Source organism: Berghia stephanieae, chromosome 3 (genome assembly GCF_034508935.2).
Source record: "Berghia stephanieae isolate SIO BIC M18660-M18661 chromosome 3, UCSD_Bste_1.3, whole genome shotgun sequence".
In the NCBI taxonomy this organism is placed as follows: Eukaryota; Metazoa; Mollusca; class Gastropoda; order Nudibranchia; family Aeolidiidae; genus Berghia; species Berghia stephanieae.
The window spans coordinates 77,125,453-77,151,033 of record NC_088362.1 but is presented as its reverse complement, the minus strand read 5'-3'; the positions used below and the strand labels follow the sequence as shown (position 1 = coordinate 77,151,033).

Below are 25,581 nucleotides of genomic sequence, written 5' to 3'. Positions count from 1 at the left end.
CAAAGTTTTTGCCATTTCAACATATTTATCATCGATACTTTATTTGTTACATTTCTATGTCATTTACCGACGTGAATTCATTTGCATGTCTGATAATCCAAATAGTTCTAGGTTCAAATTTTGTAATTTTGTTTTAGAGGGCTGTACGGCGCTTCCTACTCATTTATGTCATTTCAGCGCGAGTAAAAAGGAAGAAAATGGGATTGTCAAAATTTGTTATTATAGATCTACAATTGAAAGCCCACAAGAAAAAGTAAGACAAAAGGGAAATATTGTAAATAGGGAACGGGTGTAGATTTCAAGAGCACACTTTCGGTGTCCTTAGTCTGAGATAAACAAAAAAATAATAATACAATGCATAACAGAGAGATGATTTACAAGATAAAAAGTACCACCTCCAAAATTTAATACGATTCATTTGACTTTCCCTCTCAGCCAAGGATTCCGGCTAAGCAAAGGACAATACCAAGTAATCTCATTACAAGACAAAGACAAAAAGCAATTTTAAAAAAACATATAGGGGTATAGAAGACAAAGCAAACTCCTTGCCCACAATGATGTGAGGTCGGGAAGCCCATCGAGAATGTTGTTATGGAAATACCAACACAAAAAATTGTCCAATGCAATGTCAAATCAAGCCCATAATTTACGTTCGTTTATCAGACCTGAACAAAAATGTTAACGTCGTCGTTTACACGATAAATTCATCATGACTAACTAAAAAAAAGAACGAGTCAGCATCATGGATGGTCGCCCATGAGGATCTTTTTACAACATATCGCGTTCTCTTGTCCATTTGCATTAGCCATTCCGTTTCCTGTGCGGATGCCCAGGGGTTCATTTTGAACTTCTTGCTGCACATGTATGTTCCCAGGCTCCGCTTCTCCGGGCTGAACCTCGTGTCCGGGTTGCGGCACGTTACCGGCCTGCTGCACGTTTCCGGGCTGTCCATCGCCAGCTCCACCATCAACACCAGCATTGAACTGGGCATACGGGGCATGCTGTGCGGGATGGCCGACACCTGGGTGATGGGGTTCCTGCATCATTGCCATTGGCGGAATTGGCTCGGGTGGGAATGATTCTCTGAACTGCTCCACTATTCTTGGTAATTCCTCCCTCAATATAATACCTAAAATGTATATTGATCAGATATAAATGCTCAGGACAATACATACTAGAGGGTGTCCATAAAGTCTGGGTACATGGTAATAGTACAAATTCCTCTTTAAAAACTCTTATCTTATTCGATTGGGATGTAAATGAATAGTATTTTACTATACATGACCTCTTCTTCAGTGAGGAAAAGCATCATTCGGCCAAATCTCCACAATCTATAGCATAAATGAATAAACATAAATAGATGGGGAAGTACGACATGGACCCAGAGACTTTGTGGACACCCTGTATATCAAATCGGAGTTTTAAAATGTAACTAGGCATAACATTTAAAGAATGTTGTTACCCGATTAAACTGGAAAAAAAGAATACGTTATCGTTATCAAATCAGTCTTTTTATATAAAAAACACTCAAACTTACTTTTCTCATTGAATATTTTTTTTGTTTTTAAGGGTTTTAAGGCGCTTGCGATACATTCAAATCATTTCAGCAACAGTAAAAAGATAGTAAATGGAGTAGTAAAAAAAGTCTAGATTTACACTTTTAAAAAAAAAGCACACAAGAAAAGTAAGACAAGAGGAATGGTACAAGAAGGGAACAGATGTAAAGTCCAATAGCATACTATCATTGTGCATAGTTTGAGATCGCTTAAAAGTACCATCCAGCCACAAACACACGTTCCCAATACGAGAACACATTCAAATGCTTACATTATGCATTCAAAACAAATGTAACAATACATAAGACGATTTACAAGTAAAAGAAATATCATCGCCCAAAACTTTTATTAAACTTTTCTCTCACAGCCAGACTCCGACAAGGGATAGGACCAAACCAAGTTATCTCATTGCAAGACAAAGAAAAAGGCAAGTTGGAAAATAAGGGTATAAAAGACAACAGCGACCCCCATGCCCACTACGGGAGTCTCATTTTAAATAGAAACAACTCAAACAACACAATATAACAAATGAATCAAATAAGATCTTTTCATACAATTGACACAAATGGGGTCGCATGGATAGGAGGTAATCTTAATTTTCCCGACATAGATTGAATCACCAATACTCTCACTCAAAAAACAGCGCTTTCGTTGGGAAAAAAAAGTACGCGATCATGGTCCGAGTCGAATAAACTTTAGCTTACATGGGGGCATATCCTAGATATAATCCTCACAAACAGACCAAGTCTTATAACAAAACTGCTTGATGGCGCCTGGCTTAAGTGATCATGATATTATCATCGCAAATTAATTGTAAATAAAATACCGAATCACACTAGCAACGCAATAATTTGAAAGAAAGCGGATATAAATGCCATATGCTAAGAGACGAAGAGCTTCAGCAATCACATTATGACAAACTCAACAATGTTCAAGAATTAAGGGATATATATCTGAATACCATCATGCCCTTCACAAAATTTCATTCATTCCCCATCGGGCCATATGAAACCATATTTCCATTTCATATTGTACCAGTCGCCTATTAGCGTCCTTTTTGTGATAACTTGCAATACACGTCACAGCCCGTAGCCAGGTATTTATTCACACCCGAGTCAAGTGGGGTAATATGTGTTAGATGCCTTACCCACTGACAACGTGGGGACCAGAATTTTCTACGAACAATGTAACCATCGGCCACTGACCACGCTTAACATCGCTTAACTTTTTATCACAGAACTAGACAATACCTCTGAGCCGTCATACGTGTATCCAAATAAATCAATCTTATTTATGGTATTCGTTTAAGTCAACGTACATACCAATTGTGCCCGCCATGTGAATCACAAAGTGATTCATCCTCAACGTTTATAGCATTAGGGAATTTAGCGACTTATCACTCAAATGACGGTCGAAAGAAATAGATGGAACGAAATTTACGTTCCTCAGCTCTTTGTTATTGTTTCTAGACAGCCATTTTAACGACTGGTTCTCACTAAACGTTTAAGTTTACACGTAGTTCTATGTTGGTACGTTATATCCGGCTGGTGGGTGTTACTTTTTTTTTATAGCTAAGTGCAAAACATCAATGACATTCATTTTATACCTACCAGATTCATTCCGCACGGTGACTGGGCCCTCCTCGGCCCCCAGGGACTTGTCCTCGGCTGTAATGACCAAAAGGCCACATGAGTCGATTTGAAATGTGACCCTGAGGTGGGTTCTGCCCCTCTTTCGAAGCGGGAAATCTGTGACGCAGTACCTGCCCACCAGTTTGTTACAGGATACAACCTTACTCTCACCTTCGTAGATCTAAATGATGAATGGAAATTAAAAGGTTAAAAAAAAAATTAAACGTAACGTGACCAATCGTCTCAAAATGATGTCTTAAAGGTCTTCCCCAATTCTGATCATAATTTTGACTTTAAAATGAATTTTCTTCAATTTGTTTATTCCGACATTATACCAGATCAAAAAGGTGGCTTACATAGAGCGACAAGAGGCGACATCAATTCATTTATCACGACACATAGGCTACATTACTTATTTGCGCTGATTCTCACCATAACGCTGGTCCTCAAAACGCGGAAGATTGCAGATTTTTAAGCAAACTGTGCTGGGATGAAACAAAACTGGTCAATTGAGCATTTCCTTTTTCAATCTAGATAATTCTCACAACATCTTTAGGCTCTCCATGCCGTTCTTCAGCCATTGCCTCCGAAAAAAAACCCAAATTCTTCATCACCACCTCTGACAGCTTCATAGCTGGTGGACAGTACTTAGTGATAGAAAATTGTTAAAATCCATGAAGACTCCCACTCCCCTCCCCTCTTTATTTGGAAGCATTTTGATATAATATATAAATATTCATTTAACTTGCGCAAAGCGCTTTACAAGGGGTCCATAGCCAACGGTAACATTCAACATAGGATGAGACACGACACTTGTAAAACTTTCATCACATTTTTTGGGGACAGAGTTAACGCTGCTACCGGTCAGGGACTTATTTTACTAATAATAATAATAATGCTGAAAACTTATATAGCGCTATAACTCCGAGACACCAGACTCTAAGCGCTTAAATTACAAATTACTTTGGCTGAAACATACTCATTCACACACACAAGCACACACACACACACATACACACACACACAATACAACACACAACACAAACCAAACCTATCTTGCTTCTCATACCATCTACTAAAATCGAAACAAATATGTTTTAAGCGAACGTTTAAAAATAGACAAAGATTCTTTTTCACGAATGCTCTGCGGTAAGGCGTTCCAAATAGAGGGTCCGAAATGAGAAAAGGATCTCATTCCAGCATTTTTCCGAATTCGAGGGACAACTAGTTTTGTGGAATCACTGGCCGAACGTAAGGGGCGGGGTTTTGAATATCTTTCAATTAGTTCTGAAAGGTAGGAAGGGGCAGTACCTTCAAGACAACGATACACTAAAACACAAGCTTTGAATTTAATTCTTTTCTCAACAGGCAGCCAATGCAGGTCATGAAGTAGAGGTCCGGCAGAGTCGCACCTACGCTTCATAAATACTAGTCTGGCAGCGCTGTTTTGGACAATCTGAAGACGTTTCAGATTGTATTGCGAAACGCCAAACAACAGAGCATTACAATAATCCAATTTCGATAGTACGAGGGACACAACCAGGTGCTTGGTCACATCCTCAGATATGAACCGTCTAATGGAAGCAATCTTTTTTAGTTGGAAAAAGAGAGATCTAACCAAATTATTAACCTGATGCTCCATCGACAGTCCAGAGTCTAAGAATGTGCCAAGGTTTTTCACTTTGTCAACAATTTGAATAGAGGCATCCCCCAACTTCAAATCTGTTTCACTTTTCCACTTCCTGTTCCCCACATACAGCACCTCCGTCTTATCATCATTCAGTTTCAGTCTGTTCTCATTCATCCATTTCTTAACACTTTGGATACAATTTTTACTATTGGCTGATACTTCTTGTAAATTTCTCATATTGGAGCGCAGTACAATTGCGTATCATCAGCGTATTGATGGTAAGACAGACCAAAACTTCTGATGATTTTAGACAGAGGGCCAACGTACAAAACAAAAAGAACGGGTCCAAGTACTGAACCCTGGGGAACCCCACAATCAAGAAAGATTTCCTCCGATCTATATTCATCCACCGTAATAATCTGTTTACGATTAAACAAATATGACCTAAACCAATCAAGCGCTGCACCAGACACGCCATAAGTAATTTCAAGACGTTTGAGAAGAAGATTGTGATCAATAGTATCAAAAGCAGACGATAGGTCAAGCAAATTCAGCAAAGAACATGAACCATTGTCTATAACAGAGAGGAGATCATACACCTGAGTAAGGCGAGAGAATGTGTACGTAAGAGAATTTTCCAAGTACTCAACATTGCGCAGCTAAGAGCGGAAAACGGGAGAGACCAGGGAACCACCGGTCCGAATGCGAGTGTCATATCATAAGATCACTGGGTAATGTAAATGTTGCTGCTCGAAGCTCAAAGACATAAATAACAATGTGAAATTGAATGTAAGCTTCAATTTAATTACGAAAACAGAATGGACTTTTCGGATTTCCCCTTTATCAACAAACAGGATGAATGGAATATTACAGATGAAGGAGACGTCCATTCTATCGTAATTAAATTTCACATTGTTATTTATACCATAAGATCACAAAGGCGGGCAAATCCCACCGCTGATCAACGTGCCCTAATAAATGTGAAGGATTTTACAGCGCTTGCGACACAATTAGGTCATTTCAGTGTCAGTAAAAGAAAAAAAGAAAAAGGAGGGATAGTAAAAAAAAAAAAATTATACATTAAAATTGAAAGCGCACGAGAAAAATTAAGACAAAAGTGAATGGTTCAAATAGGGAAAAGGTGTAGACTACAAGAGCATACTAGCAGTGTACTTTGAGATCACCTAAAAGTATCATCCAGGCACAAGTTCAAGTCCACAGTAAGAGGAATACACTTAAATGTTAATAAACCATTATATATTTTAAACAAAAAAAATGTAAAAGTACATAATAGATGATTTACGAAGAAAAAAAATATCTCCTAAAATCATAGCTATACATTTAACTGTTTCCCTCCGAGGTAGTCAAGGACACCGACCAGGGCTAAGACAAACCTAAGTACTTCCATTACAAGACAAAGACGGAAAGCAACTCGGGGAAAACAGACGAAGAGGAGATAGGACACAGCAAATTACTTTCTGCCCACTTTTGGAGGGGCAAAACAACCCACCCAGAAAATGTTTTTGATTTGACCCAAGTGGCGCTTTGCCAAATAAACTCAATGACATTATATCTGTGCTTTAAGAGAAGACAACATACCTCGAGGTAAAAGTCTGCCTGGTACTCCAACAACATGGTATATTCCCTCGTAGACCAGTGTGGGATGTTGTCATTGTGACGTACAAATGGCCGACACTTGCCTTCTCGTGACAAAACGGTGACCGTCTTTGGGGCGACTTCCAGGATGACCAAGTCTTCAAGACCCATCTGGATTCCACCCTTCAAGGATGCGGCACGCATCCCTTCGTGGGAGAGTTAAAGGGGAGAAAGGAATATTTCAGAGTACTTACTGACGATAGTAAGTTGTGTCCACTATACATACAACCCCTTATTTAAATTGAAATAAATTAGTGATCGCGCCAGTGCCCACCGCCGAAATGCACATTAATTAGAAAAACAGAATAATGCCTCTTAAAAACATAATTCTTAAACTGATTTCGCTTAAATGTTCGCCAAGAAGACATTTTTCACTGCACCCAATACGGTCAAAAGAAATGGCAATTCCTTGCTTGGGATAGTCTTTTTGTTCATCTAATAACACCACCCAACTTCACTATTCGTTACACCTTTTCCACCCTTTCTCTTTCTAGCAGACTCATTCGATGCCGTCAAAATGTTTCCTCTTCGTGTAGCGTCCCGTCAACTTCTGACATTTGTCTTCTGATTGGCTGCTGCTGAAAACGATATAGCAGTCGGTAATCAGCAAAGCAAGTCAAATAGGCCCCTTCCACTCAAATGACAGACACCCTCGATATGCCGGGCCTTATGGCCAAGTCTACAACCTCTAATGAGGACCTGAGAGCTAGATCGGAGGTAGAGTCTATGGAGAGTCAAAAGAAGATGGTAATGGTTGAGGCATGTCTGTCGCAGACATGAGGAAACACTGACAAGGAACGCTCAGAGATGGACACCCCAATGAAAGAGGAAGCAAGGCCACCTCAAGGGGACCTGGATACGTACCGTGGAGAGGGACCTAAAGCAGAGAGGTCTGTCCCTCGAGATACCCACAAGAATAACTGCTGACAGGGCCATGTGGAGATCCCTGGCATCGCGGGCCCAATCAATCTATCAATCTATCAATCAGTCTATCAATCTACCAATCAACAAATCTACCAATCTATCTATCAATCCATCTACTCTGTCTAAAATATTTTTGCTGGAGAGAGGATGGAAAAAGAAAGCGGGTAAGTTGGGCGTTGTTATTAGTCGGTCAAGAAACACTTTCCCAAACGAGGTATGTGTCACAGTAAAGGTTGTTCACAATTATCTTATTAAATTTTATTTAATTAAGAACTGAATTCATCTCACTCCAGTTATATTTCGGTAGGTTTAGATAAACTTTACCTTCTAATATTAGATCGTCTTTCCTTTTATAGCCTTCCCTCGAATTAATTTCTAATTAGTGAATACTTTTCGTTCTACATTCTGTCACGTAGCCACTTATTATAAAAGCTGATAGGTCTAACATTCTACACTCACTTCTCTCTACAATCTATGCCGGACGGCCAGTCGCTCCATTCCTTATATATATTTGAAGATTTTTATCTTTTGGTACTTTGTGGATATTTTATCTCCACCATCAAGACGCCGGAGCTTTTACCTTTGACTGTATAATCTTCAAGGACTATAGAAACCACGCCTGTCAACTGCCTGGAAACGTAATTACGAACCTGACATATCATCATAAGTTACGCAATACATGCACGTTTCTATTTGTAACTACCACAATCACTATTTATCTCTTTTAATTAAATTTCATCTTTCTTTTTATTCATTTTAAACAAATCGTTAATTGTTTTTCATTTATAGTAACTAGTAAATTCTGGAGCCTCATTCTACATATCTTTATGCATAGTCGAGTAGCTCTTTACTCACTTGAGACCATGACAGTATGAATCACTTCTTTTGATCGTAAGTGATGCAGTGAATTTCTATTATTTTTTTTTTGTTTTGCTTTCGAGAAGGACATGTAGGCGAAACCAGTTTGAAAAAGCGGTCATACTTTAAAGAGAAATTTGTTATTCCAAAATAGCGGGCATTTAGGCAAAAAAAAAAAACACATTTAAACGGCGGGCATTTAGGCGATCAACACTGTATATGAAAAAGTAGTGCAAAAATGGCCATATTTAGTCACAAAATGAATATTTGGTTCATATTATGAAACGTTTTATGGACACTGAAAGAGTGATTATTTAATATCTAATCAGGCCACTTGTACACGATAGAACAGCTTTTATTTTTATATCAAGGCCTGCTGATTATGAAGCATTTTATAAACTTGACTAAAGGTATTTTCGGACACCGCAACAGTGATTCTGTGGAACGGTGCCAAATAAGCCTCTTGTACAGCATAAAATATACTGGTCAAAAATAGAAACTGTGCATCAAACTTCAAGTGTAAAAATTCGTAACTTGCACTTATTGTAGATGATTGAAACTTTCCAATGATCTAGAAACTTATTTTATCAGTAAATGATTGGTGTATTATTTTTTCATATCTGTTATGATTTACGTGTTGCCACATGCCTGTGAAAACCGTCACTCACCAAAAACGATGTTTCTGTTTCAATAGCAGGTATGGCCACCGTTGGCATTCATCACACCTTAGCATTGTCGGCGTGTGGATTATATCAGGTGCTGTATTTGCTTCAGGGGATGTTGTACCACTCTTCCAATATACCAGCCAACTGTTGATGGCCACGTCGTTGGTTGTGGCATACTTAGCCTGTGTTCCAGCTCGTCCCAAAACGTGCTCTAATGGTGATAGTTCTGGTGAAACGGCAGGCCATGGCAGTACATCGATTCCTTTGTGTAAATACTCCACAACATTTCTAGCAACGTGTGGACGGATAATGCTCTGCTGGAATATCATGTCCGGACCATGTTTGATAATGTATGGTTCCTTATGAGGAATTACAATCTCATTCAGGTACCGGTGACCGGTAACGATGCCATGTACTATTACAAGCTGTGTCATGGCATTGTGTGAAATACTTCCCCACACCATAATGCTGCCTCTTCGCCTTCTCTTCCAAGAACACCGCAGTCAGCAAAACGTTCTGATGGTCTTCTATAGACCAAGTTGCGTCCGTCGTGACCCTTAAGGCAAAATCTGGACTCATCATTAAATAAAACTTATCTCCATTGAGATAATTCACCCATTATGAGTTCCCTGGCCCACCTTGCTTAGGGTTGAAATTAGTCGAATTGCTGGTCTCCATGGTCTGATTATTTTCTCTTGTCTGTTTCGGGTCGTTTGACCAGTAATGTTTCGCAATCCATGAATGTTCCTTCCAAGCCCATTCTGCATCGAGGAACCGAGTTCGTACATGTATGAGTAAAATGTACACGTCGACTTGTCCGTGGCGCATCAACTGTTGCATCAGTCGTGTTGAAACGCCCACAAAGTCTAGATATAGTGTTTCTGTGTGCTTTGAAACGGGTTGTGACCGACTCACCAGTTTCAAGCATCCTAGTCGCCATATTCCATTCTTCGGGAGATAATCTCGACATGGTCTTAATTCATCAAGTAAAACACACATCTCGTCTTTTTTCTTTTGAGACTCGAGCTTTTTAGCCGTTATTTAACCAGACTAAACATTTTTTTGAGTGTCCCATATAGCCACGTGGCATGTGCACGAGATTATCGAATTTTTTGTTTACCTAGCCATAATAAAACCACCTCACCCAAATCACACATTTACAACAATAACTACGTTCGCCTGTATCAATGTTGTGAGTTGTTTTCACCTTAGTGGACTTTATGAAGAGTTAGATGATGCACACTTTATTTCTTTGACGAGTAGACCCGACTATAGAAAATTTGGTTTTATTTGATGCGTATCATGCAAAGCATTTAGAATGGTTAAGCAACGATAATGTATAATTAAAAAATAAATAAACTTAAAATATATGGCAATTCATTTCAAAATGGTATCATGGCGGGGTGACCCTTATGCTTACAATTAAATTCTAAAATCGTTGAAATTAAGTGATAAATGCCTTTATTGTGGGGAGTGAGTTGTACTTTTTTATCAATTTATCAAACTTTCAGATACTGATCGTATAATTTAACAAACTAAAATCATCATTTTGGTCCCGACATGATACCAGATTAACGCGATGGGTATCGTGTCTCATACCTGCCCCAACAAGAGAGGCGAGTTTTGGAAATTTCATGATTTGTCTTTGGCTGACCTGGCTCCCCATTTCGTGGAAGAGTTGAAGGATGCAAGGGACCTTGCATGATCCGCCAATTAAGACGCACTCGTCGAGGAATCCTGGTACCCAGTCAACGTCAGCCATGCACTGCTCTACAACATCCTGTATCGTGGTTCTCAGATCAAGAAGAATTTCCCTCAAATCCCCTTTCGTTATGACGTCCTCAAAGTTGACCCCTGGTGCTATTGAGTTTATTTTGACAGTGGCCTGAAAGCGAGTGAGTAAAAGTAATATAAAATCAAATAAATCAATAAATATTTCTATAGTAATTTTCCACAGATTTAGCATATTCAAAAAGCTTAACTCTTTCTTTACCGACCCTTTTCCAAATTTTCCCTAAAAGTCATATCCATCCAACATAAAAATCGACTTTTTAAAACCCTTCTCAGAAGGAATAGCAGGAAAACAGGTTGTACAACACAGCATTGAATTCTAATAACTATGACCAAAAAAAAAAAAGAAGAAAAACCCCATTTTGTGATATGCGAAAGAAATCTTAACAAGAAAAATGTTGGTTGTATCGTTACGAATATGACGATTTTCCTGTGATTGGTATGGAAAGGGTGAATGATTAGTTTTTTCTCAAAGCAGATCATATGGAACCATAATTCCATTTCATACGGTAAAATTCACCTGTAAGGCACACTTTTTGTACTATCATTCCTACAACATTTTAAATAAGAGACGAGACAGAGAGAGATAGAAAGAGATAGATAGATCTAGAGAGAGAGAGAGAGAGAGAGAGAGAGAGAGAGAGAGAGAGAGAGGGATAAAGAGAGAAAAGAGAGAGAGAGGGAGAAAGAGAGAAAAGAGAGAGGAGAAAGAGAGAAGAGAGAGAGAGAGAGAGAGAGAGAGAGAGAGAGAGAGAGAGAAAAGAGAAAGTGAGATTTGTTTTGCTTTTTTGTTTGTTTTTTTTAAAAGGATTTTACGGTGCTTGCAACACATTTAGGTCATATCAGCGCCAGTAAAAAAGAAGAAAATTACAATTACAAGGAAAAAAAAATATCTCCCAAAACAATAACTATGCATTTGACTGTTTTCATCCCAGCCAAGCACTACGGCCAGTGGCAGGGCAAAACCAAGTAATCTCATTCCAAGACAAAAACTTGGAAAACAGATATAAGGGGATAGAAGACACAGTAACTCCCACTGTGGGAGGCAGGAACTCCACCCAGAGAGAGAGAGAGAGAGAGAGAGAGAGAGAGAGAGAGAGAGAGAGAGAGAGAGAGAGAGAGAGAGAGAGAGAGAGAGAGAGAATAAATAAGATGAAAAAAGTGTAAGAAAGGAGAAAAAAACAAAATTGCTACAACAAACCTCATTTTGTTGTGACAAGATACATTTGGCAGCCTCGCAAGCTTTCCAAAGAAGTGCGTAAGCTCTTTTGTCAGTGAAGACGTCTATACCGTGTTTCTGTTGGATCTTGGCGGCAAAATAGTGAACCATGTTCCTGTTGATGTCCATTGTACAACTTCCACGGCTGGCTCTACACTCGAAGACCCTCTGTCCGTAGGTGATGAGACTGACGTCGATGAATCCACAGCCTGTTGTGATCATGGCGATGTTTTTGTCGTTCTCTCCTGGAAGCTAAATTACGATTTGAAATGAATTCAAGAATAGTGTGCGCTTGGATAAGAAACTCACATTACCATTCGGAAGTATAACGGACCAACACACAAAACTGTTTTTTTGTTGTTTTTTTTTAAAAAGGGTTTTACGGCGCTTGCAACACACTCACGTCATATCAACGCCAGTAAAAAGAACGAAAATTGGATAGTAAGAATTACAATTAAAGCACCCAAGAAAAGGTAAGACAAAGGGAATTGGTTCAAATAGGAAACATATGTAGATTCAAAGAGCACACTGTAAAAGTCCCCACTAAGAGGAATGCACTCAAATGTTTACAAATCATAATTAATATGTAAACAAAACATAATACAGTGCAAAACAGAGATATGATTTACAAGGAAAAAATATCTCCCAAAAGTAACTATACATTAGACTGTTTCCTTCTCAGTCAGGGTATCTGGTCAGGGTCAGGACAAAACCAAGTAATCTCATTCCAAGACAAAGACAGAAAGCAAGTTGGAAAACAAATTAGGGGAATAGAAGACACAGTACGTAGCTCCCTGTCTGTCACAGTAAAGATTGTTCACAATTATCTTATTAAATTTTATTTTATTAAGAACTGAATTCATCTCACTCCAGTTATATTTCGGTAGGCTTAGATAAACTTTACCTTCTAATATTAGATCGTCTTTCCTTTTATAGCCTTCCCTCGAATTAATTTCTAATTAGTGAATACTTTTCGTTCTACATTCTGTCACGTAGCCACTTATTATAAAAGCTGATAGGTCTAACATTTGACACTCACTTTCTCTCCACAATCTATGCCGGACGGCCAGTCACTCTATTCCTATATATATATTGTAAGATTTTTATCTTTTGGGACTTTGTAGATATTATATCTACACCATTAAGACGCCGGAGCTTTTAACTTTGATTGTATAATCTTCAAGGATCAAACCCAAGCCCGCTGTACTACACTATAACCTCTTACCAATTGCCTGGAAGTGGAATTTTACGAGTCCAATCCTGTTATCAGAGGAATAGATCATCCAAGCCCATCAACTGCCTGGAAACGTAAACTTACGAACCTGAGATATTATCATAAGTTACGTAAAATATTCATATCTCTATTTGTAACTGCCACGATCACTGTTTATCTCTTTTAATTAAATTTCATCATTATTTTTATTTCATTGTAAACAAATCGTTAATTGTTTTTCATTTATAGTAACTAGTAAATTCTGGGGCCTCATTCTACATATATCTTTATGCATAGTCGAGTAGCTCTTTACTCACTTGAGACCATGACACTGTCCACTATGGGAAGTCAGGAACCACGCAGAAACTATGTGTAACCTTGAACGTATATAGTCTAATACAGTTTAGTGAGAATTACTCATTAAATCGGATGGCAAAAAAAAAATAACAAAGACCTGAGTGATGTGAACTTCGTTCTATCTATAGATATGGTGAGAATGGAACGGTAGCTTCATAGAAGTTAATACACGGTAGGAAATATTTTCCGCACCATTATGGCGGCGAGCATCGGGAAGTTAAGCATCCTTCATTTAAAGTTCGCTTTAGACGAAATATATATAGGCAGATGCTATTTCGTCTTAAGGGTCCATTTTAAGGAAAGACTAAAATGGATTAATATATAAAAATCGACTTAACCCGGGATCGATCTCGGTACCTTTGCGTGTGAAGCGAGTGTTTTACCAACTGAGCAATTGATACCAAGAAAACATAAGTGTAAGACCAAAATGATAAGAATTAAGAAGTTGAAGCTTTTTGAGTTTTCAGAAACAAACTCTCTTCGATCAAAGAATCTTTCTTCATTCAAATTGCCTAAGTTAAGCTTAAATTTTAATTGTAAGCATGACGTCCGTACAGACACGTAAACGTGTCAAGACGATCGGTCATATATGTGACCCATTGTCTCAAAATGGTATTACTTTTGTTGCTATGGGGCTTGAGGAATGACACTTGCCTTCGGATCGAAGGGTTCTGAATTGGAGTCCTTTGCCTTCGGGTCCGAGAGTCCCGGGTTCGAGTCCTGCTCTGAAAGGCGCATTGTTGAGTCCCTGGAAAAAGGCTTTTACTCACATTCTCTCATCGTGCATCGGGTGTAAAATGGGCACAAGGCCATTAAAAGTGTCGTCTCTGTCGCAAAAAAAAAAAAAAGTAACATCGCCTACAGGCGCCATGTCTCGTTCTACAGTGTTATGTTGCTGTTGGCTAGGGATCCCTTGTAAAGCGCTATGAGCACGTTATAATGTCGGAACGGTTTAGGTGATGGAATTTGAATTTATAGTCGGGTATAAGAGAATTGTGCTAACGTTCTTTTGCTTCATTTATAAAGAATATAAAATTATTTAAGAGGTAAAAAGTAAAATGTCGCATCTCTTATCACTTATAACTGTAAATTCACTTTTTGGCCCCTGTTTCACCCCCTATATATTGCCGGATCGAGATAACTGATCAGAATATATACTGTGCACAGCGATCCATAAGAATAAAAATTCGTACCTGTGGTTTCAAAAATCCGTAGACAACTGCAGCAGCCATTGTTTCGTTTAGAATACTTATGGGGTTAAGGCCAGCTATGCGAGCGGCGTCTAGTGTTGATTGTCTTTGTAGGCAATTGAATTGGGGTGGGACTGTAATGACCGCATCCATCAAGGGCTAGAATCAGAACCAGGAAATGAAGGATTGTATGAATAATTGTTATAAGAATGAACAGAGGAATAGTGTTTAAGTTAGTTGGACGAACACTTCAATGCAATATCGAACTATGGAATGAAATCTTGAATGAATGGGTACATGAAGAAAAGAATGAAAAAACGAATAGTTTACTTGGACGATTACTCAATGCACAATCAGAACCATGAAATCAGTGGTTGAATTAAATGGGTTATGAATGAATACAGAAATGAAAGAACGAATTGTTTACTTTTTACTGTAGATGGACGACTACTACATTGCATGCAAAATCGAATCATGAAATGAAAAGAAATAAGAATGAGATGGTACATGAATGAATACACGTAATGAATGAATATCTTAATCTAGAAGTACGCCTAAACGAGTCAATAAAATGTAAAGTAAAATAAAGGGAGTAAAATGACTCATAAAAGATACAATACATATTGTACCGTACCACGTTTTCTGGAAACCACGTCCATCCGGAAAACAATAAAAGGAAGTATTTTATTACATATTCATTGTTAAAACAGAGGTAAATTTTGTGTGTGTGTGTGTGTGTGTGTGTGTGTGTGTGTGCAATGGAAGGAGAAGATGGCGATGATGATGATGATGATTATGATGAAAATGAAAATAATCATAGTAACACTAATAAATAATTTAGTTGTGATAGACTGATAGTTATGTTTTGATTTCTCACCAACAAGAGTAGAAAAGAATTATAAAGTGTGTGTGTGTGTGTGAGTTTGTTTGTTGCTTTAGGTCTCTTCCAACACAATTGAGGTTATACGAGAGACCGCTGAAACAAAAAAAACAAGCAATCTAACAAAAATAGTAAAAATGTAAATCAAAATCATAACCTAAAGATATCATAAGCTTAATTATAAATAACCAAGAACAAACAGGCAGAAGATTTACAGAAAAAAAAAATCCCCTGTCAAAAATACAACCACAAACCGAAGAAGCAGGATAGGCGAGTAAAGAGAAGAAGAAACGACATCACTATCGGATCGTACACCCATGCGAACATCATAGGTATATGATTCAAGGGTGATGCTCCCATCCAACCACCCGCGTGTGTGTGAGTGTTTGTGTGTGTGTGTGTGTGAGAGAGAGAGAGAGAGAGAGAGAGAGAGAGAGAGAGAGAGAGAAAGACTCAAGCCATTTCCCCTCAACCATGGAGAGATAAATAGAGAGAGAGGGGGGGGGAGAGGGAGAGGGAGAGAGAGGAGAGAGGGAGAGAGAGGAGAGAGGGAGAGATAGGGACAGGAAGAGGGAGAGAGAGGAGAGAGGGAGAGATAGGGACAGGAAGAGGGAGAGAGAGAGAGAGAGAGAGAGAGAGAGAGAGAGAGAGAGAGAGAGAGAGAGAGAGAGAGATGAATTGTAAATGTCAACAACAAAAAATATATCGTAAAAATGTTACTATGCGCAGGTGGCTTTCCGCATGTTCCTTTATTCTTTTAAATAACATGGCCATGACCTCCTCTGGGAAGTATGTGGTGGTTCTGCCCTTGCATGTCACTTGGTATTTGGGTTTGTTGTTATCGCTAATGACCTTGAAAGGCCATTCCTTCAAGTAGTCTTGGATATCTGGATCATCGTAGAAACGACCCAATAGCCTCTTGACGTCTATTGAATACAAAGGGGACGAATTGGTTTAGTTCAATTTAATGTGCTTTAGACCTACCCTTCTTAAGCCCTAATAGCTCAGTTGGTAGAGCACTCGCTTCATACGCAAAGGGACAGCTTGATCCCCTTTGCAGTCGAGGTTTTTTCTGACTCCCCTCTGCTCACCCAGCAGTGATTGAGTAGCTGGGTCTGTTAGATATGACGGAAAGCACTTTGCGATAGAGTAGCGACCTATCCAAAGGGTAGCAAGCTATATAAACCGGGATAAACCCCGACTTAATGGGCCTAACGGCTCCGAAGGACTTTTAAAAGACACTTCTAGATAATTTCAGCGTCTAAAAAAGGTGTCATCGCCTCAACTCGGCATTAAGTTGGGGTATTTTGGATGCTGAGAATTGAATTAATATTAAAACATGTGAAGATTAGATCTCGTCAGTGTTTTTATTAAGAAGAATAAACATTTTCCTAAAATGGAAAAGACAAATTTCATGACTGATCATTTTAACAAAATTCACTTTTCGGCATTAGGTTCACTCCAAATGAATATCGTGTTGATGCGATGGGTCGCACACACACACACACACACACACACATACACACACACATACACACATATATATATATATATATATATATATATATATATATATATATATATATATATGTATTATATAATTATGAAATTTCCTTAATTTATCTTAACTCTCTCCTTACCAGAAGTAAACACAGCCATTCGTAATTGACTGTCTCCCCCACACAGGGATTTCCAGCCAGGGTTGGAACAAAAGCAAATTACTTCGCTTCAAGATAAGGACAGAAAGCTAAGAGTATTGGGCTTTTAGAACCCTTCCAGTTGTACAAATCAACATAAATTAAATGTCTTATGGATCAATTGCTAAAAATTTCTTTCTTGTCACGAAAACGAATATGCTACATTTTAATAATTTTGAAACTTATTTGAACCGTGTGCAGGGACAGGGCAGAGATGAATATTGCAGGGGTTCCAGTTACAATTAAATTTTCATAATCATCGTCACCATCACCACTGCCATCCTCATCATAACAGAGACCACCACCATCTCCACCATACTCACCATAAATTGTGTTCTCAGGGTTATTCTCCATTTGGATGTAGGCCATCCTCCCAAACAAACAGCCAGCCTCGGTGAAGGCCACGAAGCACGGCAACTCAACATGTCCTGTGTCATAGTAGATGTTTGCGAAGTAATCATCCATTATACAACCAGTTGTCACCATGGTCCCCATCGTGATACCAAGGACTAGCGGATTGCCAGCATTCTGAAATAAGTCAAGTAAAAGTTCCACTTATGGTCCACTCTACCCGTTAGTATCACGCTTTTGAGCAATGAGACCTCATAAGATGCACTACTGACTGTCAAGAGGTTTTATTTTTTTCCAATCCAATCCATCCAATCCAATGTTTTAAGATACACGAGACTTTTCTGTCCATTGTGCAAATATTTACAGTTCCAAATTGTGTAACAATAAGATCACGTAAACTACTAATAAAACACTGAAAGTGTCTCTCTAAAAGGTTTCTGTGGATATGTTGTTGACTGTTTGGCAATTTGTTCCAGTCATCAATGGTTCGAAGAAAGAATTTGAACTTGTATGAATCAGTGTTTGTGGTTTTGTAAATTTCCTGCTATGGTTGTTTCTTGTTGAGTATGTGTTTTTTGCAGACGGAGGCAAAATGTTACTATTATTGATGTGCTGTGCCAGTTTACGATTTTTTACATCTGTTTATGTCTTGCTTCTTTTCTTCTTCCATTGTAGCTGATCTAGTGCATTTGAGACTCAGCCTTCCCCCCTCGGCCTGCAACCTGTAGCAAAATGAGATGCTCATGTGAGTTGTATGTGGATCCCATGTGGTGTGTGCATATTCTAAAATTGGTCTTACAAGGGACGTAAATGCGTGCGATTTAATATTTTGTGAGCATTGGTGGAGATTTCATGTAATGAACCTGAATGCTCAGTTGGCATTAGCTGTCATAATGACTCGCATGCTTTTTCCATTTCAGGTTGTTTTGGATATTGACACCTAGGTATTGGATGTTATCTACACGAGTTAGTGTCCTTGCATTTCTTAGTCGTGGTGGTGGGGTTTCTTTTTGCGGCAAACAGTCATGAATTGGCACTTCGAAGGATGGAATTTCATTTGCCATTTTCCCGCCCATTGTTATTATGAGTCAATGTCATATATTAATGATTTTGAATCTTTAGAGTTGGATATTGTTTGGAAGATGAGGCTATCGTCTGCGAAGAGTCTTGGATTTCATTCGAAAGGTTTTCCACGACGTCATTGATATAGATGAAGCATAGTGGCCCGAAAACAATACCCTGTGGCACTCCAGATATCACGTCGCAGACGTCACTAGACTGGGCCTCAAATTTCACTTGTTGCGTTCTTCCACATAACCAATTTTGAAACCACTTACAAAGATGTTGCTCACATTCTCCTTGGCAGTAATAGTTTTCTAAAGAAACTTGACTGGTATTTGTTACGCCGATGTTTCTAGATGAAAAAAAGTTCCTTCTTTCATTTGTTTTAAAACGTTCTTTTTTCAGTTTCTTGCTGTTTCCTCGTGTCTGAATGTTCTTGTTTGGTTTAAGGAATCTTGCCTCTACCCTATCTATTCCCTTTACTATTTTATGTTTGGATCATATCTCCCCTTCTTCTCCTGTAATCTAAGTTCGGGAGATTTAATTCTTTCAATCTCTCACAGTAGGTTTTGTCTTTCAGGTGTGTGATAAGTTTTGTTGCTCTCCTTTGCACTCTTTCCAAACAGTCTTTGTCTCCCTCAAACTTCGGATACCATATGCAGTTAGCATATTCCAGCTTTGATCTAACCATAGTCTTGTAGATGGTGGTCATGTGTTTTGTTTTCAGATTCTTGAAATTTCTTTTCACTATTCCGAGTGTTTTACTAGCCTTAGATTGAACATCTTGAATTTGCTTCTTGAAGTTTAGCTTCCTATCAATAAATACTCCTAGGTCTTTTTCCCCATTGGATTTCTGCAGGGGTTTTTCTTTCATTATATAGTTGCTTCTCTGTTGTTTTTTCCTAGGTGAAGAACTGCACATTTATCTACATTGAACTCCATCTGCCATATTTCGGACCATTCTTCAAGCTTTTTCAAATCTTGTTGTAAGGTTTTTCTTTCTTCTTCTGTATTAGCTACTCCATAGAGCTTAGTATCATCGGCAAAGATTTTACATTTAGATGATAGATTGTCTGGCAAGTCATTGATATAAATCAGGAAGAGAACTGGTCCCAGTACACTTCCTTGTGGAACTCCACTTGTTACCAGTCTCTCCGTTGATGCTGTTCCATTCACTATCACTTTTTGTCTTCTATCTTTGAGGAAATCTCGGACCCATTTGACTGTCTGATCATTAATTTGATACTGTTCCAGTTTCCTGATTAGGCGCCAGTGTGGAACTTTGTCAAATGCCTTTCTGAAGTCGAGGTATATGACATCTAAATTGTTGCCTAATTCCAGGTCTCTCGTCCAGTCATCCATTGTTTCAAGTAGGTTTGTTACTGTAGACCTTCCCGCCATGAAACCATGTTGATCTTTGCTGAATAGTTTGTTCTTGGTCATATGATCAACCATTTCTTCTCTAATCAGTTGTTCCATGAGCTTGAAGACGACAGATGTCAGGCTCACTGGTCTGTAGTTTTCTGGATTTTTTCTGTCTCCCTTCTTGAATATGGCTGTGACGTTAGCTTCTTTCCATTCCCTTGGTAGTCTTCCTTCTTTCATCGACTGGTTAAATATCTTGGTTAGGGGTTCTACTAGCTGCTCTGCTAAGTTTTTTAGGATGTAAGGATGAAGTTTGTCAGATCCAGGTGATTTACTCTCCTTTAGGCTTTGTAGTCTCTTCATTACTCTCTCCTCAGTAATCGGCCATTGTGTAGTATCTATATTACTTCTTTTAGCAATATCTGGCAAGTTTTTCTGGTTCTCCACTGTAAAGACACTTGCAAAGCAGAGATTTAGCACCTCTGCCTTGTCTTCATCTTCAGATGCCCAAGTGCCATCTTCTTTTTTATGTCACAGGTTCCCTGTCTTGTCTTCATTTTACTGTTTACATAACTCCAGAAAACCTTAGGATTTTCTTTCGTTTCCTCTGCTATCTTGTTCTCATACTTTTGATGCGCTTGTCGGACTATTTTAGTAGTTGCGTTTCTCACTCTTTTGTATTTGTCCCAATCCTCTTCCTTTTTGCTTCTAGAGTATCTTCTATTTACTGCCTTCTTCCGTAATGCCTCTCTCACTTCCTGCGTCATCCAAGGTTGATTTCCTCTCCCAACCCGGTTCCCTCTGCTTTTCGGGATGTTTTTCTCGAAGCATTGGTTAAGTACTCTGGTAAATCTACTCCAGTTGTTTCCTACGGTGTCCTCGATTAGTATTTCCTCCCATTTGATATGCCCCAGTTCCTCTTTCATACTCTCTAGATCAGCCTTTCTATATCTGAGTGTCAGTTTTTCATCTACAGTCTCTGATGTCGCCCTCAGTTTTAGGAATATGGTCGCATGGTCGCTTTTTCCCAGTGGGTGGCTCAGTCTTAGGTCGATAATGTCATTTTCTTCCTCCATCAATATCAAGTCCAATACGTTGGGCTTCTGGTTTTTTCTCTGTCTTGTGGGTTCTTTTATTATCTGTTGTAGGTAGCAATCTTCAATGGTTTCTATGAAACTTTCCTCCAGGCTTCCCTCTTTTGGTTCGTCCATCCCTTTCCACTTCAGTTCCGGCATGTTGAAGTCTCCCATAATAATTATCTCTGAATGCTTTTTTTGTGATGCTCTCCTTATCATCTCCAACATTCATTATTTTCTCCTGTGCTATTTGGGCTCCGATAATCACTCCTACTAGTATCTGACTTTGTCCAGTTACTCCAATCGAGCACCAAGCGCTCTCCCTAAAGTCGTGATCTGTGAGTTCCTCTATGGGGTTAACCTTGAGGTTCTCCCTCACCAATAAGTATACTCCTCTGCCGGAAGTTTCAAAATCTCTGCTAGCTATTATAGTGTATCCCTCAATACCTAACTCTGCTATGGTTGGGTGTGTTGTTGCATTCTTTGGCTTAGCTTCTGTTATTGCTATCACATCTGGATCTCCTTCTTCTGCCATAGCCTTTAGCTCCTCTCTTTTATTCATCACACTGTCTGCGTTCGTGTACATGAACTTCAGAGTATTTTTCATATTCACGTGCTGCCACTCCTTATCATTTACTGGTACTTCTCTTTTTTTAATTTTCTTGTTGTCTTCGAGTCCTTGATGTTTTATGCCATACAGTTGTGTCATGATGCTCAATAATTTCTATTACATGATGATGTATGATGTGTTCCAGGATCTTACACGACACTCAAGTGAGGGATATCGGACGATAGATGATTGGTTTCTTCCTTTTTTAAATACTGTACTGATATATTTTAATACTGCGCTGATATTTGCATGTTTCCAGTCGTCTGGTACATGACCCTCATCGATTGATTCTTGAAAGATTTTGGTCAGGTATGGAGCTATTTCTTCTGCAGTTTTTTAATACTCTGGTTGGTTTATTATCTGGGCCACTCGCTTTAGTTGCGTCTAAAGAAAGTTGTTTTTTTACTCCAAATTCAGAAATTTTTTTGGTATGGATGGTATAGAGCTCTTATTCAGGGCAGATTTAGATATTCAATGGTGAACACGCTCTCATACTGCTCGTTTAATATGTTGACAATTTCTTTTGCATCCGTGGTTTCTGAGCCATCACTGAGCCGCAGAATACTGATACTTGAGGCATTTTTTCTTCCAATTTATATTGAAATTGCAAAATCGACAGTAATGCTTAGTCTTATTGAGTCAGTGGGTTTAAAGGAAAAAAGAAGATTTAAAACATGTGGATTTCAATTTTAGCTGAGCAATATCGTAAGTCAACGATAGAATGAGGTAGGATTACTAGTTATTTTAGCATCGCTTTTACTTTAGCAAGAAGTAAATAATATGAAGTTGAATGTAAGCTTCGATTTTATTACAAGAACAGATCAAATGAACGTTTCTGATTTCCCCTTTATCAACAAAACAGGATGAATGAAACACTACATTCATCCTGTTTTGTTGATAAAGGGGAAACCAGAAACGTTCATTTGATTTGTTCTTGTAATAAAATCGAAGCTTACATTCAACTTCATGTTATTTATTTCTTCGAGATTCGAGCAGCAACATTTACTTTAGCAAGAAGTAAAATGAAATCGCGACCGATTTTATGCTGGTAGGTATTATTTATTGTTTTTATTTAAAAGACTAAAATAAAAGCTGGAGCGTTGGAACAAAACGTTTCTGGCACGTTGATCACAATCAGTAAAACTAGTCGGAACCATTTCAAGGAAAGAAAATTAAAAAAACTTTTTCAACTCCATAATATCCCCAGTGCGTGGTTCTTCACAACCAAAGTGCCAACTAAGCCAGAGTTTATCTCAGTTTCTGAAGCGGTAATTACTTGCCATCTTTCAGGCAGGACGCTTGTCTATCGCAAAGTTCACTCCAGATCTAGCTAATAGACTCAACGGCAGGACTTCCATAGTTTCTCATCAATTTCGATATTGCAAGTGATGGCAAACGTTTCATCAAGTTACATTATCACTAGTTAGGGTTGAGGGAGGGGGGGGGGGGTTCAAGGGGGCTCCTATTTTAAAAAAAACCCTCTTTAGGTGCTGTGAAACTACTGAAGTAGTTATCCTGCTACACAGTCACTATGTAGGACGACACAAGACGCCTGTTAGGCGAGATTATATACTTTTTCCCCGACAGAGACAACGCTGTTAACGACCAGATACTCATTTTACATCTGAGTACGATGAGATAATGAGTCAAGAGCGTTTTTCAAGGACTACACTATACACCGCTCGGAGCGATACTCGGACCCAGGATCTTCCGATCGACCAGACCACATTACCGCACAACTAATGAACGAAAATCATCGCAAGTGATATACCTGTACAAAACCTCAATGAAAAAAGTCATGCAAATTGAATATATTTCATCCCATGATAACATCACATGAGCAGATTTTGCTAATAAATATTTATGATACTAGCAAAACAGACGCAATATTATTGGTCGCCCTGCATGTTTCTATTAAAAAAAAATAATTTTTGGTTATAATTCCGAAGGATGCGAGTTTATATAATGTCCTTAGTTTTGTTCCGTCTTGTTGACGTCTTTGGTGAGAATGTTTTTTATTTGGATTCATTGCATATTAAAACCATAAAGTAATATTTATAACTTTTTTAGAAACAGCATATAAACAATGTGAAAATTATGTACTATGAGCTCCGTAGAATATCGCAGATTAGGTCGTTTTTACCCTTCAACACCTTGAAGATAATTGTCTCTGCATTGGTCTTGTCACGTCATGACGACAATTCACTGCTCGCTGGTCTCCTTAATAACAAAATAAACAAGCTCCAGAGAGTACAGAATTGTGCGGCTAGGTTAGTCCTGGGAAAATCTTATTACGATGATACAAAGGACATGCTTCGAATCCTCCACTGGCTGCCAGTCCGGGCTAGAATTGAATATAAGATAGCCCTTATCTGCTTCGGTGTATTTAAGTCTTCTGTCCCTCTCTACATTCAACACTTACTCCAACCGTAATTACCTCTGAGAAATCATAGATCCCGCTATTCAAAATTGTTAGCATTTCCTAAAACTAAACTTAAATATTTTGGCGATAGGTACTATGAAATTCGGACCCACGATTTGGAATTGATCTCCCTCAATCTGAGATTTTCGAGCTCAATAGACATTTTCAAAAAAAAAAAAACCCTGAAAGCGTATCTTTTCAGAAAATATTTACTTAATTGAATTTTAAATGTATTGTATGTGACATTTATATTGATGATGTATTGATGCCCTTTTATGTTCTTAATTGTTTTGATATTTTGGTTGAATTGTATTTGAATTTTTAAAAAAAGCGCTTTGAGGTTTCAATGAAAGGCGCTATATAAATATGCTTATTATTATTATTATTATTATTATTATTATTATTATTATTATTATTATTATTATTATTATTATTATTATTATTATTATATTAATAATAATAATAATAATAATAATAATAATAATAATAATAATAATAATAATAATGATAATAATGATTCTGAAAAAGTTTGGATGGCCACTCACTGAATGATTTATGAATGGGAGCGATCTATATTCATGTTTTCATTCAACCAGGTCATCAATCACATGATTTGTTGCTGTCTAACGATTGGATATTTCTTAAATGTAAACACGCTGCTTTGTTTACAAATGTTATAAACATATCCATGTGTCAAGCTGAATCAAATGACCAATCGTGATGTTAGATATTTAAAAAGCTGTGAACACTTTTCACTAAGTGGGTCACTTTTGCAATGTGACCAATGACCTCGAGTACATCGAAAGTTAATATAGATCATGCCCATTGATTTCAAAAGCTAGGATCGCCACTGACGTGTACTTATTTGTAGATCTGATAATGGTCTCATTGCTGTGATGGACACACATTTATTTTCTATTTCAGTTAGTAGCGATTTGGACAATTCCTTTACATCGAGGACTGTACGGAAGGTCTCCCAACATTTCTGTCACAGGATATAATTATTATATAGAGCCATGACCTAACACATTCCACATAACACAAATGGTTCGTCTATCTTTAGCATTGAAGCTTCAACAGTATATATTGAATGGGATTGAATTGGGGAAGGGGGGGGGGGTTGCTAAGTTAAAATTGATCTTAAAAATCTGGAATAGGGTGTAAATAACTTACCATTTTTAGTGGGCAGCTTTCTGCAACAAGTCGGGAAGAAAAAGGATTGCTTGTCTCAGAAGGACAAAACAGCACAACTCAACTTAACGATTTCAAAAATGGTTTCAAACACGACAGGGAACACATTTCATGTGGAGAACATGGCGTGTAAGTCTGTTGTGAGTGTTTTATTTTTTATTTTTTTTTTTTAGAAATACGAAAAATGATAGAGCGTGTATTGAGAACTTCTAACGATATGCGTTTTAGAACAAAAAC

At 38.2% G+C, this 25,581-nt stretch overlaps 1 protein-coding gene across 1 annotated transcript; it reads right to left on the bottom strand.

The window, feature by feature from the left end:
• Positions 1-5: 5 nt before the first annotated feature.
• On the bottom strand, positions 6-25,581 carry LOC144968493 (heat shock-related 70 kDa protein 2-like). Its single transcript, XM_078906921.1, has 9 exons — positions 25,327-25,581; positions 17,591-17,795; positions 16,291-16,496; positions 14,694-14,849; positions 11,913-12,182; positions 10,520-10,805; positions 6,417-6,619; positions 3,167-3,368; positions 6-1,129 (listed from the first exon to the last, which is right to left on the bottom strand). Exons 1-9 carry the CDS (start codon positions 25,327-25,329, stop codon positions 741-743), a joined length of 1,920 nt encoding a protein of 639 aa, XP_078763047.1. The 5' UTR covers positions 25,330-25,581; the 3' UTR covers positions 6-740.